This window comes from Nipponia nippon, unplaced genomic scaffold (assembly GCF_047370975.1).
Source record: "Nipponia nippon isolate SJK-2023a ecotype South Korea unplaced genomic scaffold, ASM4737097v1 scaffold_2, whole genome shotgun sequence".
NCBI classification, from domain to species: Eukaryota; Metazoa; Chordata; class Aves; order Pelecaniformes; family Threskiornithidae; genus Nipponia; species Nipponia nippon.
In genome coordinates, this window is record NW_028262336.1 from 71,282,819 (window position 1) to 71,299,778 (window position 16,960).

The window sequence follows — 16,960 nt, forward strand, 5'->3', positions numbered from 1 at the left end:
ACAGAAACTTAGTTTCTATGAAAACATACTCTAGTTTTATACGTGTTGTTCAGCGACATCTAGTGATATATGGACATAGATGAACTACCTCTAAATACTAACAATCACCAGGACTGATTCAAATTTATTCTCGGCTTTGCCATCTATTTAAAAATAGCTATGGGAATCTTCTAAATACCTTAGTGCCAGATACACACAAGAGTGATCTGGTTACTATAATCACTGTTGCACTATAGTTTCATACAAGTTAGAAACCAGTCTTTACAGGATGCTGCACTATGAGTAAAATAACCCTACAGCTTTTTTCTAGCATCACATACAGAGATCTTGCATCATTCTGTTGGAGCATACAGTCATATTAGTGGTTGACAACATCAGTGTGCAGAACATAAGAATATCTGACTATGCATTTGAGTCAGCAAAATTCCTACTACTTTGTAACAGTAACATGTAGGTGTTAAGAAAGCACATATTTTTCCCGAAAATTGTATGCATGCAAGGAAGAGTATAGCTGTTTATTAAAGAACCAACATGCACAAAACACAATATATATGCACATATTTTTTTCATTCAAAAATTATACTAAGCTAGGCAATTACACAAAATCACTTTTAAAGGCTCCACACCAACAAAAAAGCAGCTGCTTCTAGAAATACAAGGATTCAGAGCGGAAGAATTAGAATTCAAAATTTAGAAAATGAAATTAAATTTGAAATTATAAGATGAAAATAAAAATAGAACTACTTAGAAGTTACTCTGACTTTATAATGAAACAACTGCTTCTAAAATGTGTTATGTTACTAAACCTAGTGCTCTTTAAGTACTAAAACCATGAAATACAGCACTTCCTGGCATGCCATTTACTTGCTTCAAAAGCTTCAGAAAAAGAAGTCATCATCCATTTCAAATACTCACAGCTTTCTTTCCAAGTTCTGTTTTAGACAGGGTAAGAGCTCCTGCAAGATAACAACCTGGTCCTGCTCCTTTAGGTATTCTATTCAAAGAAAGAAAATTCAGTATTAAAACCAGGTTCATTAAATGTTCCATGGGGACTACAACAAAGAACCCAAACAGCGAAAGAGCAACACAAGAGGAATTACCAAGCCTAAACAGGTAGACACTATCAAAGTATCAATTTAGTTAGGTGCACAGGCAGCTGGTTAGATGTAGATGGGAAAAACAGGACTTCAGTAACTTACTTGTCGTCAGGCAGAGATGTAACAAAGAATGGCTGACTGTGTTTTGGTGGTAATGTCAAACTGTTGGATTTCTTCTTTCCTAAGAGAGCAAGGCTATGGTTTTCATAAATATCTAAGCTCAAGGTACTAGACAACCTGTGAGAAACAATAAATGGAAGGTCTTTGATGCGATCCAGCTCACTGTTCTGTTCGTGACGAATTTGTAACCGAATAGTGTAATCTCCTTTTTCCAGTTTCACAGAATACTGAAAGAAAGAAGCTCTCATAAATGTCAAGATTAAATATTTCACCATTCACAAAGAAACCCAGAAACAAGACTGTCATGTTCTTCTTGATCCATAGCCATTTAAAATATGCTAGATTGCTTAGTTTTGGAATCTCCTGAAGACAGAGTGCTTTCAAGACTTGATAGCAGCCAAAACACATTTTGGATTGACTGAAAAAAAAATTAAGTTTTCAGACCACAAAATAGGCTGACACCATTTGTTCCTATTCTAACACTGTATTAAGTGCTCAAATAATAATCAGAATTCTTGCTAAACTTTCAGTTCAAAACCTCTAGCAGGTTTGCCTTGATACACTTTCAGTTTACTGTGTAACTTTGGGTGCTCTGTGGTTTAGGTCGCAAGATATCTTCTACTGTCTCAAACATTGTACCAGCTTTCACACCGAGAGACCCAGTATTCCTGTGAGATTTAAGGCTGCAGTTTAAAGAGTTGACAGACTCTTTGCCCTGAGCTTTTTACATATTCAGTTAGGAATATGCAGATAACACCATCTCGATTTAGTAAAAAAAACAAAAACAAAACAAAAACAATCTGCCCTCCAACCCCCCAAAACCCCAGACTCTCAAATCCTTAGTTTTGAAAACATTCTTTCATTTCTATCAACCTAAAAGGGCACCATGTGGATGTTTTGAGCAGTAACATGCTAAGTTTCCTTTCTGCTGCTGCTGCTATAATCCAAAAAGGCAGCCCTAAGTAGAAAGGGACAATAGTTCAGAACTACCCTGCTCCCAGAATGTCCCTCTCCTGGGTTAGGGAGTCATGCTTCTTTTTGGTATTTCTTCATGGATTAAATAATTTTGAATTGCTTTAGAATTGTTCTGTGATGCACAAAACCAGAGATTTACAGTGTGGTGGTCAACCAGGTGTAAAGTAACAGACTACTTTGGTGATTTTTAGATTTTATTGCACCTTAAAAACGCAGGGTAAGGAACAGAAGTTTAAATAATACAATTTCTGAAATTCATTTATAAGATTCAAAAGACATGCTTTAAAGTTGATCTTTTGTACACTTCCAGAACTATCAATCCATCAAAATAAACATTACATTGATGAAGTTCGACTGTGATTTTGGATTGCTAAAAAATAGTTTCAAAACCAAAAACCTATGGAAAATGTTTCTCTTATGCCTTTTTTTTTTTCTTCTTTTTTATTCACTCTGCTCCCACCCCCGGCACAATCCAGACACACGGTCTGTTCCAGCAGAAAGAGATTCCCACAGAGAGTACAGTATCCACAAGTCTTGTGCAAAAAAATCCCTTTGAAAGACAGCAACAGGAAGTAAACCAAGCTATAGCATTTAAAAGGCTGTTGGAAGACATCAACAGCACAGAAGACAGCCTTCATGGATACAGAAGCCTCTGATCTATCAGTGGACAAGTCAAAATTACAGAAAAAAATATGGATCCTTTCCACCTTAAATATAAAAGTTCAAGGTATCACCTTTGTAAAAAAGCCAAACATATAGACAACAAGAACTTGAATTCACTTCTTGAGAAGCACCAGTCAAAATCACAAGAAATCACAAGTTAACAGCTTTTTGTAGAAATAAAACACACCATAACTCTTTCTCCTTCCTTGGAAGAGAAAAAAAATTGTAATGTTCTATTTCATGGAAAAAAACCTGTCATTACTTTTTTTCAGACAAATATATCACCACTGAACCTGTCTTCTTGTGAAGATATAAGAACATTATTCCTATGCATCAGGAAACATTAGGAGCTAACAGCAGGCCTGGGAGGTGAAAAAGAATGAAAATTTTCATACTGTGCAGAAAACAGAAGGTAAAATAAATACATTACTCTTTACCTGGTGTGGATAGGCATCTCCTGAACCCATTTGTCTTTTGTTCTGGTCAAAAATAATCCACAGTTGACTATCAAATTCAGATTCATACAACAATTCACAAAGAAGTGGACAGCTTGGAGTTACTTCTCCACTCTTAGGCTATTAAAAGAAAGGTCAGAACATTTAATCCAATATTGAATAAAACCAGTACAGTCCTTACACACACATTCAAAAGGACACCTGCACTAAATCCCATTTCAAGCAACAGTAGCTCCTGAAGAGAACCAAATCAGAATTTTGACTGTAGAGAGTCTAGAGTTTTAATCTAGACCTTGTTTCTGACAGAAAACTAGTTAAAAGTTAAAATCTGGTTTTAGAAAACATGCTGTATTTATTACAGACTTTAAAAAAAAAACCAACAAACAACCACCCATAACCCTTACCTGGTGAAAGTTATAGGTCAAAATCATCTCATACAGTTGACGATTATTTGGTAAAATATCTCTGGAGCCCAAAGGTTTTATTTTTGCACTCACTGGTCTGCAGTTGAACGACAAAAAACAACAGAAGGTACTCTTAAGAACATGTATCCTCTATCAAAATTTGTCTTGCTTAAGCAGAAGCATATTCTGAAGTACAACTGAATTCAGCACATGCAATAACATCACTTAAAAAATTGTAACTATCCAGGCAGCATAAATTTCCCAGTTGAAATGAATGTCAATTCAAAACCAAGATTTAGTGACATAACAGACACTGCCAAAGAAAGAAGCCAACAGAACTTAGCAAGCATGTCTAAATGCTCAAAATTAAAGGCCATTAAAAAAAAAAAAAAAAAAAAAGGGAAAACCAACAGACTTCAGGATTTCAGGATTGGGGGGGGGCCAGAATCAAGTTACTTTACATCTCTAGAACCCATGCTGCAATCAGCACTTTTATTCATAGATTGAAAGATTAATGGCACAGTAATTAGAGAGCAGAATAAATAGTTGATAATTGTTTGTTATAGAAGGTTATATCAGAAGAGAATCTGTAAGAGGCATTACAGAAATCAGAGTAGTAACCCAGATGAACGTTAATATATACTACCCATGTAGTAGTGTAGAAAAAAATTTTTCTATAAGATTCTGTCAGCTCTTTCATTGCCAAGAGCACAGACTAGTCACCCAGTAAAATACCTGTGCTGGGTCAGATAACAACTCCATTTAACCCAGGTTTCCTAGTCTGGCAGACACCAGATAGACTGCTGAGAGAAAACTTAAGAACCAAGTAATACCACGTGATATGTCTCCCTAATACTCACCCTGCCTCCAAGCATTTGAAACCCAAGAGACCTAATGAGAAGCCATTCGGTACTTTTTTTCCCCTCTGTGTTATGACTCATTACTTCATTCAAGAGACGCTATTCATGCTTTAATTTAAATACATAAATATTTCTCATTAGTTTACTTAACTGCAGTTAGTTTGTTTACTGTCAGATGAGTGCCTCAATTACAAGGAGATAAGAGCATCTCCATTTTACAAACCAACAATGAGGCAAAGATATATTAGGTGATTGTTTTATTTCCTCACTTAAGGCATATCAAATCAGTTATTTCTGAAACTAATATTAGGTGGCATGTTCATTAAACAATAAACTCTTAGTGACCTCAATTCCAGTTACAAGTGTCCAAAAGCCCCAGACAGAGCCCAAGGTCTCCACTGAGAGGCCCAAATAATGGAAAACTTTGGATTACTGACCACTGTGAAACCATCTGGCTCAAGTCTTAAAAGTACTGCTTAAACTGTATGGCATTTCTTTTTCCTCCTGAAGTGACCAACTTTAGTAATGCTGCACTGGTTAGGAATTTTCCAACACAGCTTTTCCTCCAAATAAAGCACGTGTCAAACTGACAACAAGATAAACACAACTTTCCACACAAAATTCTGCACCAGATCCTACAAAAACACTTCCAATCAAGCAACAGAAAGACAGTTTTCCCAGGTGAAAATTGGGCAGGATCTGAAGCAGCTGCTTAGAAAAACAAAACCAAACTAAACCAAAACGTAGCACCAAGTACCGCTACAATTTATTTCTTTAGATATTAAAGTGCCTTTTACCTCTAAGTGTCTCCTTCGGAAGCAATGGAATTTTCTTGTAAATGTGTTTTTTGGTTGTTGTTTGTTTGTTTTTAAATTAGCTTAAGGAAAATAATTTGTATGGAAAAAGGCACCATAATTCTCAAATTTTGTCGAAGTTAAAAGGAACAAAAAAGACAAGGCTGAGAAATTTTATTCATTGATGCTTCCAAAACTACTTAAAAATTTGACAAGAATATTGTTCTCCTAAATGTCACTGTTAACTTGTTACTGTTTTAACTACTTACAAATAGTTTTCCCAGTGCATTTCCCCAGAAACTCTACCTGAGTGTTTGAACCCAGCTTTTCAGATTTATGCATGGAGCAATATCTTCATACTTCAACAGAGACTGAACATCAAATCGTACGATGCCTTCTGAAGCATGCTAAAGAAAAGAGTATATAACAATTATGTTTCTGTGCACTTATAACGTCAGATGTGGACCATCTGATACGTCCTTCAAAAATACAATGTAAGCTGTATTTATCTATACTATAAGTAGTAATACTGCGTGAGTCTGAAAGTGTCACAAGCTTATCTCTATTTTACAACAGCAGATACACTAGGACTTGCAAAACTTTAGCAACTGGAGCTGAAGTCTTATTTATATTTTTTCCCCTTAATAATTTAAGTACTTTGTACAGAACTGTACAAGTCACACTTTGTGCAGGGCTGGGTTTTGTTTGTGCATTTGTGACGATTTCTTTTGAGTATGTAGTTCAATAAATACAAGTATTATTCATCTAGAATCTTAAAACAAGTATTTTATGGTGCTTCTGCTTAGGATATTATTACAGAATAGTTTACCTTTGTGAAAAGAAACAATACTACATACACAGGCTAGTGATAGGCAAAATCATTTGAAAACTTTTTTTCTAGCAGTATCCCATGACAAAGCCACCAGTATATCAGCACTATGAAAATTTATTTTATGAAAGTTACAGGTACTCAAGAAGGAAGGGCAAAACTGTTTGGATTCTCTCATTTTTAACTCTCCATTGTTCAGTGCATGTAATCCTGCTGGGGTAACGGGAGCTGCTGTACACACCACTGCCACCAGCTCTTTCTTTTCCTGCTCTACTGGTTCAAGACCTGGTACCTTAGCACAACGCACCCACTCTTTTTTCTCCAGTTTATTCAGCTCTTAGAGCCTGACTACATCCAAATTCACCCATGGGACAGCTATAATTTGCTCTGGTCCTTAACTGAAAAAAAGGGAGAAGCCAGGATAAATCAGCATGGTGCTGCTTCATGTAGGTATTGCCATCTCAGCTCTCAAAGAGTCGAGCCAGGTTGCACAGGACAGCAAGGAACACAGGGGCAAGACAAAGTACTGTAAATATTATGAAACTAATGTCTTTAGCAATTTTTTCAATCTTTTCATATCACAGAGCCTTAGGAATTATGACACTGCCCATCCACTGTGTCTTCAACTGCCCTAAACAATGAATCTCAAGCCAATCGGCATATCTCAATAAAACACTGAACAGAAAATAAATTTTAATGACATTTTATTCTGAAAATGGTATTCACAGTATTGTCTTTTAGCAATGGTAGTCTAGATATTAAAGTTCAAGAACTGTGGTCCCAGCAAAGTTTATTCACATAAACACTTGCTAGTGTAAGTATAGTTACAATTTTAGCCTTTTAGTATGTCCTTTCCACTGGTTGGGTTTGGGTTTTTTGTTTAGTAGTTTGAGGTTTTTTTTCCTTTCTATTTCCCCCCCCTCTACTCATTTATAATGAAGAGGCATAGAAAAAAAAATTCATAAATAACAGTAGTGGGCATTTCAGTAGGACTGAACTCCTATCTCCCTATTTTTAAGAGAACACGTGAACATCTTATGTATAAAGATACTTTTAGTTTTTCTAAATACAGGCAAGAATGGAGAAAAGCTTTTTTTATTCTGCGATACCATAGGACTTCAGAATAATTCAAAATAAACACACTGGAAAACTTACCATGTTTAGCTGAGGTGTAGCACAAAGTACACCATGGAAAGAAATTGTGTAATTAATGCTAACATCGCTAAGGCTTGCCCACCACCGAGCAACACAAAATTCAATGGTTTTTCCAGCCTGGGTGACAAAAGCACAAAGTTAGACTTAAGCTCCCATCTTCCTCCTCTATTCACCCCAGTCTCCCTCATCCGAAGCCAAAAGAATTGGAGCATAGCTCAAAAAAGACCCTGTAATGTCCAGTTTACACCAATTGTATAGGTTTGTACAGTACCAAGTAAGACATTATACTTGGTCCAGAAAACACAAGACAGCTCCAAAAAAATAGGATGACTGATGACCACATCAAAACAAAAAGTGCCGGGGATATAGCCTACAGAGAAAGGTACAGCTTTTAAATGTTACATCTTCCCTTCCTATCCTTCAAACTAGGCAGACAGGTTAGTTCATAGATGGGTTTCATATGTGTGCCCTAGAAAATGCGTATTAGAAAGAGATCCCACTCTCTACCTAAATAAAATAACATGAAGCTTGGGAGGTTTGGGGTTTTTTTGTTGTTGGTTTTGTTTTTTTAACTAGCATGATAAAATTCACAATGTGTCAGTAGGACAAACTTAGCTTAGGGTCCCCCATCTGACATTTTCAGAGGGTAATGGACTGAATAACACAGAAATCATAACCACTCTTACGCTTCAGAGCTATACAACAATCAAGCAAGGCAGGGGACAAACTTGAGAAGTGGACTCTGTCATCCACACCCCTGAACTGTTAGCTCACTCCGTGGTTCTGTTTTGGACTCTTGAGCTAGCGTTATTCAAGCTGAGCCTGCTGTATCTAAGCAGTATGAATATAAGCCAGTTAGTTATCACCTGGCTTCAACATCACGGAGATGTCCTAGATTACCACATGAAGCACTAAAGGCAAAATATGCTGAACTTCATCTATCCAGCAAGTCATAGCCCCTTTTTGAAAGGGAAACAAACTGGTTTGTATAAACAAGTACCAACACATTGAAGAGATTAACACGATTTATAAAGGCATTACCAAATAATTAAGAAACACTAGCAAGCTATTAGAGATTTTTTCCAAACTGAAAACCAGATGCATTCACTACTGTAACAAACGTGTGATTTCTTAGGCTTGGGGTTTTTACTTCGGGAAAAAAAAAATCCCAAATGAGTTATGTTATACTGCACTGATATATTACTTTCTCTCTCTTCCCCCATGCCACCTTAAGGTAACTTACTAAGACAGGAAATGCTTCAGTCACTGATCCTTTTTCTGGTAAGGATGAAAATTTGTAGAACTCATGACTTCTATATGCTTTTTGTTTCACTAGCTGAACAGCATGAAGCACAAATTTGGCAGTCACATCAGCTGAACACGAACATACTGTCACTTCTAGATTAAAGAAAAATAAGTTTAGTTTCAAGAGCCAAGAATTTTAGAAGGAAAGCAGAAAAACACTAGTTTCAAAAGTAATTTGTAATTTAAGAAGTTATACAGTACCCCAAGTGGCTCCATGTGTGAATAATGCTTATATATCAGTTATTTACACAGACCCTTTCAGATTAAGGAAAACTAGCTAACTTCAGAGATCAGTTAAGAGAAACATGACTTGACTAAATGGTGAAAATTAATCAGATAGTACAGCTGCATAATCCATACAGGACGGACTGCTGCTGAATTCCAAATTAAGAGTCTTATCACTAACTTTGGTCTAAATGAAAGATTCTTGAAAGGATTATCATTTAGTAATCTCACACAGGAAGATGAGGAAAAAACCTTTTTTTTTTTTCCCTCCTTGCAGAATTATGAGCTACTTCCCCATAATGAAAATCACATTTTCTTCAGTTAAGACACCTTTCAACACTACATCCATACACCTTAAAAACTAGGCAAACCTCAGACAGTAATACTTTTCCATAAACATGGGGTATTCCTCCAGTTATGGGCAATCACTTCAGGTTGTATTTGCTGGTTTCTAGAAGACTTAAGAATCAGGATTCTACTATATCAGAACCCATGAGATAACTTAAAATCACTCCTCTAAGAGCTTAAAATCAAATAAATATTTTACATATTCATGGATCAAATCCTTCAGTTCCTATTCAGGAAGAACTCAAAATGATTTCAGAACAACTTTGTCAAGTCTGACAGATGTGATTTTTTTTTTATTTAATTAATGTGGTTATTTTCCTTACCAGCCCACGTAGCTCCCTGTGGAACATCAATGAAATGCCTTCGGATTTGACCAGGTTTAAAATGAACATCTGTATACGTCAGGTCATAGCTTGACGATTCATCTACTCTGTATGTCAAAAAAACCCACAAACACTAATCAAACAAGCTGTGAAGCCCCCTTTTTTTTAAAAAAGTATTTTTAAATGCAAAAATGCTCTCAAAAAAAAGTGTACAATGAGGATATTTAGTCCTCAGCACCAACTATTTTAATCCATACTAGTAGAGAATCTGACAGCACAATGTATCTAAGATTTAAAACATCAGCTCCATCACATTATGTAGACACCCTCCCCGCCTCCCTGAAGTTACTGTGCTTAAACATAAGTATCAAAGAATCATAGTTTTCAGTGGATCTGCTTTTCCTGGCTGAGTGACTTTCCACTAAAGTGAGCTAAGGTATGTAAGAAGTAGTATTTCTATGAATGAGTTAGAGGGAAAAAAGTTACTTTTTTTTTTTCCCTCAGGGCAGATTGTCCACTGAATAGGTTTAATAAGATACTCTCCTTCCTTATCAACATCACAGAAGTCACGTTTAAACCAATGATGAGCACAATACTAGCTCTCTAAATTCACCAAATAATGTCCCCTGCCTTTATGTGCTCTAGTCCACCAGTTAGAAATGAAAAAACAAACTCCAGTTGACCTACACCTATGAATATATCCATTGATACTTTGGTCAGCCAGCCAGAAGTCATCTGTATTCTGATGGATGACGAAGCTGCTGCCACTGTGGCTAAGCCCACCAGAACACACTGCCTTCTGGCTGCCGGGACCAAAACTACAAAAAAGCCATTGCTGTGTAAGTCTGCTGCGAGCTTCATTTCAGATCTCTGCTCCCTTACCAATGTTAGTAGTAAGTTCAAGAACTCCCAGAGAAAGAAGGTGGTGAAATAAATGACAACAAGTAAAGTGGGTACAGAAAACTAAACTAAACTTAAAAAATGCAGATAAAGCCTGTGTTTACTGACCTTGTTGGTATAACAACAGTTATTGGAACTCTGAACAGAGGGCCTGCATTAGGCATTGCTATATCATATCCACACACCTAAGAACATAAAATACAGACACTTAAAATCTTTGGTCAAAATGATATTACAGAAAACAACATTAAACTTAAACTAGTTCCAGAGTATTTTGCATCTCTGTAGCTATCACTGAGAAGGGAAAAAAAAAAAAAAAAAAAAAATATCTTCATTTGACCACTGTCACCCTAGAAATAATAAAACAGCAACATTCACCAAGAAAAAAAAAAAAAATTAGTTTTCACACTTATTTCAGTCTTTCCCCCAGAAGTTTTCAAGCTTTTGACCCACATTTGATAGTCCCTATATCAAAAGCTCAACCTAGTTTCAACTCAGAATTTGTCCCAAACAGCCTTATTATTTCATTTCAGCTATTTTTGTTGTTGTATTAAAAATATTTTAATCCTTGTTTTCCAGGATTATGTTTGAGAAAATACAGTTTGATTTACTACACCTTTCATGGCCAAGCGTTAAATACTATCCCTGAAAATTTGTTCTATCATCACTTTGCTAAAATGTTCTCAGTGGTACCTTAGAAGACTCGCAACTCTAAGCATCTTAAGCAAGTCATTTCTAAAAAGAAAGCTGACATCATCTTCATTATGATCAACTACAACGCAACAGAAACATTTCAATGTTAATATAAGGCTTGGGATGAGGATGGAGAGGGCTGAAAAATATTTTTTGTTGGTGGGTTTCTTTTGCAGGAGGGAAGGAGGATGGTTGGGAGAGAAAATGAGAAATTTAATGGTTTCGTATTAAATTTGTCCAAATTTGAACGTAGCAGCTCGAAGTCAGCAAAATGCTTCTGCTGTACACAGCCATTACCACCCATTTTTCTCCTTCATCTTCCAAAATGGGACAGCGTAGATGTGAGGAAACAGGTTGCATCACTGTGCCCAAGCAACTCCTCAAGGTAAAGCAAAATCTTGGGTTCACATAAGACTGCATGGCAACACCACAAAAAGCTAGGCCAGTCCTCAAGCCACCACAGAAAGAGAAATATTTAAGACCTTATAAAAACACAAATCTCTGTCCTCAACAATAATACAGGACCAAGCCAGATAGTCAAAGGTGAAAATATATCCAGAAAAAAACAAACCCTTAATGAATGGTTATTTATTTGGTTTATATTTCTATATGCTTTTGTTTTTTAAACATAGCAATAGTTCTGCTATACAAAGTCCCATTGGCATGTGCTATACAACACTGTATAGCAGAACTATTGCTGAACCCTATATTCAGCCTGTATAGTGAAATGGAGCATGGCAGTATTTTCTCCTCTGTACAGCACACAGCTTATGTCCTTAAAAATTACTTCCATAAAAAGCTGCTAGAAACCACATGAAAAGGAAAGGGCACACAATCTTGCTTAGAACACCAATACTTCAATACCTCTGTATAATGCAGTCCTTCTCTCAGGCCACGTGGATCCACACGAATATTTATGTGTCGACACTGGTTCATAAGCTCTAAATGACTAGGACACTGGACCCATGGTGCATTTGAAGTTAAAGCTAAATGAAGCTGAAGAGATATTCTTTCAGTGTTCTCTGTCAAGAAACAAATTTAAAAAACAGTTCAATAACACAAATATGTGCTCATATTCTACTATAACACAGTATTTGCCATTAAAATGTACACACCAATAAAACGTAATAGGAGCCAACTCCTTAGCGCCCCTGGATGTCAGATTCTCCACAAAGGACAGCGTTCTATATTATTTCTTTTAACTTGAGGAAAACAGAATAGCAGCAGTGTACAGTAAAATAAAGGTTGTACCCAACTTTGAAATCCCCACCCCCACCCCCCCGAAAGCTTAACAAAGTCAAAGGTAGGCTGGTAAACAATGCTTCAGTTACCCGCAACATAGTCTCGAAGCAGGTATAAACTTCCTTGTATAGATAAAAAAGTCTTGCCTAATGCAGAGAATTACAATAAAAAGCAATTGCACTGATTACGAAGGTTATGCTACTTACCAAATTACATTATAGAGTAACCTAAGCGAGAGGTGAAGTCTATTAAAAAATTACTATGATGATCTAGTCTGACTTTGCAAACAGTCAATTTAGCCAATTTCAAAAATTAGCTTCCATGTCAAAAAAGCTATGGGTTAAAGCACAACTTCCAGAAAAGCATCCAACCCTAGCTGAAATGTTTTAATGATTAAAAACCAGCTTTCTCCTGCTCTAAAGATTAATGACACTTTGAAAAAAGATTTCCACATTTCCTAGTCCTAATTAACCTTAGCTTAATTTTCAGACATTTCATTACATCTTTAAGTAGAGAAAAGAGCACTCTATTACTAGATTTAATTCCCTCAGGTACATGAGAAACAACAAAAGCTAAAAGAGAACTTCAACAGACAGATTGAGCAGATCAGCCTCCCTTAACCTCTTACTAGTTTCTCAAACTCAGTCTTGTTGAAGACACCAGACACAGCACAGAAATAACAACTGGACAGGTACTAGGGAAACAAGATCGCGCTACAAGCTAGTCATCTAATACAAACCTCTAACTATTTTTTCAGATCGTTTGCTTCCTGCAGAAGTGTCTATCATACGATTATTTTATTTCGCCATGTCATACGGTAAATTTAAAAAGCACCAATTGCAACGTAACCTGTCAAACAACTAAATTACTCTGAGTCAGTAACCTGTTCCGATTCATACCCTTTCTTCCCCTAAACAAACTCATTCCTTTGTCACATGCCAACCTTCTTGGGGATCACCAGTTTTAGGAAAGGAGTTAATCTCAGTAACCAGCTCTCACATGGATCATTTTTTGAATACAGTGTAATTCCGTCTCTCAGTGAGTTCCAATTTGTATTTAATAAAGTAAAGCAGAGCAAAATGGTTTATGGAGAAAAGATGTCAAACCTTATTTTGATATGCACAAGTTACTTTTACCCTGTTAGTAAGTAACAAAAACTTGCATCACTTCCTGTATTCCCTTTAGATATATCTATGTTTATCCATTATCAGATACTGAATGTAAGTCTAGTTTGTTAAACTAAGATTTTTCTCAGGTTGTGGAAACTTAGATAAAGTCCAAATCTAGAATTTAGTCTTTAAATAACTGAGAAACTAATTTCTGGGTAAGTTCTTTCATCTTTAGAACAGTATCCAGTTTTTGTCAAGAATTACCTACAACAAAACCCCTGAAGTGCTACAATTTCATGAAACATTAGGGATATTTGATTATTCTTCCATATTCTTCCCTGGCCCCACAACTTTGCTTTAAATTTCTTCAGAACAAAGACAGATCTCTTTTTTCAGTGAGAAGTATGAAGCAACAGACCCCCCCAAAACATGGAAGTGCTGCAGTTATAAGTCTGAGGTTAGAATGGAGGAGTTGTTTAGCTGCATGCCTTCATTTACCGTGAAATTTAGAGCTGTGCTTACTCTTTTTACAGTAGATTCCTATCACTCCTCATTATCACATCTTTTTTTTTTTTTTTTTTACAGATTACACTTTATTCCCCCCCACCCCAGCATACAAAAGCTCTTTCCTACCTGTATTCTCAGGAAAGACAGGTTCTATGCCAACCCCATGATCAGAAGGTGCAGCTATCTGGGCAGGATCTCTGAGGTAGATTCCACGGTTGCTGCCGACAGTAACTGTAAAGCCTATGTTACTTGTGAATGATGAATTCTGAATGAGGTAGTCATAGGCTTTATCAACCTGTTAGAAAGAACACATTCTAAATTAACAAATTTCAACTTATGCATATTTTCTTCAACTTATGCATATTATCTTCAACATGAAGTGTTCAGCAAGCACAACAACAAACAGTGAAGTAACTCATGTGCTACCTGAGCCACGCTGATTGCGCCTTACACAATACTCAGTATAGAAAATGAGGCAGCATTTTCAGTCTGCAACAGCCACACAGAGCACAGAAAGTCAAGAACATTTAAAAAAAGACAAATCTCCTTTGCTATAAATCCATCAAAAGATGAGCAACAAAAGTTTTCAGAGATGACTTCAAAGACAAAGAGGACTTCAAAGGCCCAGACCTACTATACTAATTTAGGTGCCTTTCTCATATGTGGAGCAACACTAGTTAAGCATTTAAATCTTTTATACAATACAAGAAGTTGAGCAGTTCAAAAGAGACAAGCAATATGGGATGCCCATATAAGTTTTATATATTGACATAAGAGAATCAGGTCGTAAAATCCAGCCCTGGATTTAAGTAAATGAGCTGACACAGTAAACGCAGATGACAAGTTCACCTTTTTGTTTTAAAAAGACACCCTTCTATCTTGCTTTCTATTCTATTGGCTCCAAAAATCTTACATTCACTTCTCCTTCACAGCAAGCTACCTTTACCAGTGGAGATTAGGGCACTTTCCTTTGAGACAAGTGGACATACAACAGACTCAGTCTCCGAGATCAGAGTTTTAACCACATGTTTTAGCACGTTTTAATCACAGACTACTCAACCAGAAGGTATGACCGGTGCATTTCATTTTTCGGTGGCAATGTTTTTTGATACAGCTACCACCATTGTTGCCTTCTGTATCAAACTCAGTGTTACAGATGTGCTTAGTGGATGTTACCTACTAGGTTCTAGCATCTCCAGAACGTGAGTTTAGGGCTAAGCATTTAATATCTAGCATCTTTAAGCATGACAGCAAAATCTCAGTAACTCTGTCTGGCTAGGATGGGAGTGACTGTAGGCAAAAAACAGCAGCAGCTCTTGAAGAACCTAGGCTTATGCACAGGGAGACTGTCATTCACTATGCCTTCATACAAAGGATCATATCACAGATTTCCAAGCTATTTAGAAGTCCACAGGACACAATGAACACTCAAACTTTTCAGTGCAGGCCCAGAGCAAAGTCATCGCACAACTTCAGCTGTGCTGCTTTGTGAACCAGTGTGGGTATCTCTATTTTCACTGCCCAGAACTTACAGTTCCAGCTTTTGTCCGCACAGAACCAGTTCAGCTCTCTCTGACAATAGCAGAAAAACATTTTTGGACATTAGGACAGAACTTAGGCATCCAAACCCACACGTGGGTGATAAGAACCCACATCCCACTTTTATGTCCACATACCTTTTTGATCAGTCTAAGAATGTGTCTAGCTAACACATTCATTCTACAATAATGGCATGCTGAAACTGAAAGAACAGTCTCATTCCTCCTCCCCTCCCACTACATTCCCTTCTTCTCCCTCAGTCAGATCTGAGAATCAAGTAGCAAGGGAGCAAACTGAGCAAGCTCATATAGAAAGCTGCTCTTTTTTTGTGGCTTAGTTTTCCACTGGTAGTTATTTACATTGTGTTGGTTTTTTTGCTAGCAAGTACCTGAATAATACCGTGTCCTTGTGCAAATACTTCTATGTTTTCAGCTTTCACTGCAGTATTTTCTAAAGCTCTTCTGACAGAATGAACAGTGTAATGAATATCATTAGCTTTGAGCCCTGAAATTAAAAATAAGGGTATTATTGGATACAACAAAAAATTTGAAAGTTAAAGCATTTTTTTTTTAAGAGAAAAAAATATCTAATCTCTTTTAGACTATGCATCTATATTTAACACTGTAGCACATTACCTGACAACACTAATGCAATGCCTCCACATGCATTGGGAGAAGACATGGATGTGCCATTCATGAGTTGTGTTCCTCGCAGAGTCCAGTTTGGAACAGAAGCAATAGCACCTCCTGGGGCGCTGATACTTACTCCAAGGGCTCCATCAGTGCTAGTGTTAAAACAGAATGGTTGAAAAACAAACATTCTTGTCTGCACTCTTTATCTTAAAGTTATCTGTACACTTAAATAATTTTAGCTTTAGGGAACATTCACAAATATATTACTTCACTAAAGCCATTAACCCATTAAACCCAAGAAAAATCATACCACTAAGTAGCAATTTAAAATGTCACATTAATCATCAGCTATTCCTGTTTTACAATGAAAGTTTTCTAAAAAAACTTTCACTCCTTCAATATTCTTCATCAGGCTTCAGTTTAGTCAGCAGAATATCTTCTGGGATTTGAATTAGAAAATGCACACAAACAAACCTATTAAACAACACTTCAGTACATAAATTAGTATTCTACATAGCCTATTTAACAGTTACTATTTTTAAAGAAAAACAGTAAAAAGGAGGGGAAGATTAGAAAAGATCCAAAATCCAGATCTGTAATTTTGCATGCTGCCACTTCACTACCAGGTCAAATTCTGAATTACAGTACAGAACCTGAGACAAGGAGAGCAAGGGGAGAAGACAAAAAAAGGAATGTCAAGCGGTGGATCAGGATCAGCTGGGCCTAAGCTACCTTTCTTTCTTGCCCAAGCGTATTTAAGAGCAGCGCAAGTACCTATGGCACAG

At 36.6% G+C, this 16,960-nt stretch overlaps 1 protein-coding gene across 3 annotated transcripts in view; it reads right to left on the reverse strand.

Moving 5' to 3' along the window:
• The window catches only part of TPP2 (tripeptidyl peptidase 2), a 56,407-nt gene that overhangs the window by 21,268 nt on the left and 18,179 nt on the right, over positions 1–16,960 (reverse strand). For all 3 annotated transcript variants that reach the window (XM_087758316.1, XM_087758315.1, XM_087758317.1), the window contains exons 11-23: positions 16,179–16,327; positions 15,932–16,047; positions 14,131–14,299; positions 12,011–12,168; positions 10,562–10,638; positions 9,554–9,660; positions 8,596–8,750; positions 7,353–7,469; positions 5,675–5,775; positions 3,715–3,811; positions 3,293–3,430; positions 1,200–1,444; positions 916–994 (exon numbers count right to left, since the gene is read on the reverse strand). In XM_087758316.1, the coding sequence (XP_087614442.1) occupies positions 916–994; positions 1,200–1,444; positions 3,293–3,430; positions 3,715–3,811; positions 5,675–5,775; positions 7,353–7,469; positions 8,596–8,750; positions 9,554–9,660; positions 10,562–10,638; positions 12,011–12,168; positions 14,131–14,299; positions 15,932–16,047; positions 16,179–16,327 (1,708 nt within the window). The remainder of the gene's footprint in view (positions 1–915; positions 995–1,199; positions 1,445–3,292; positions 3,431–3,714; positions 3,812–5,674; positions 5,776–7,352; positions 7,470–8,595; positions 8,751–9,553; positions 9,661–10,561; positions 10,639–12,010; positions 12,169–14,130; positions 14,300–15,931; positions 16,048–16,178; positions 16,328–16,960) is intronic.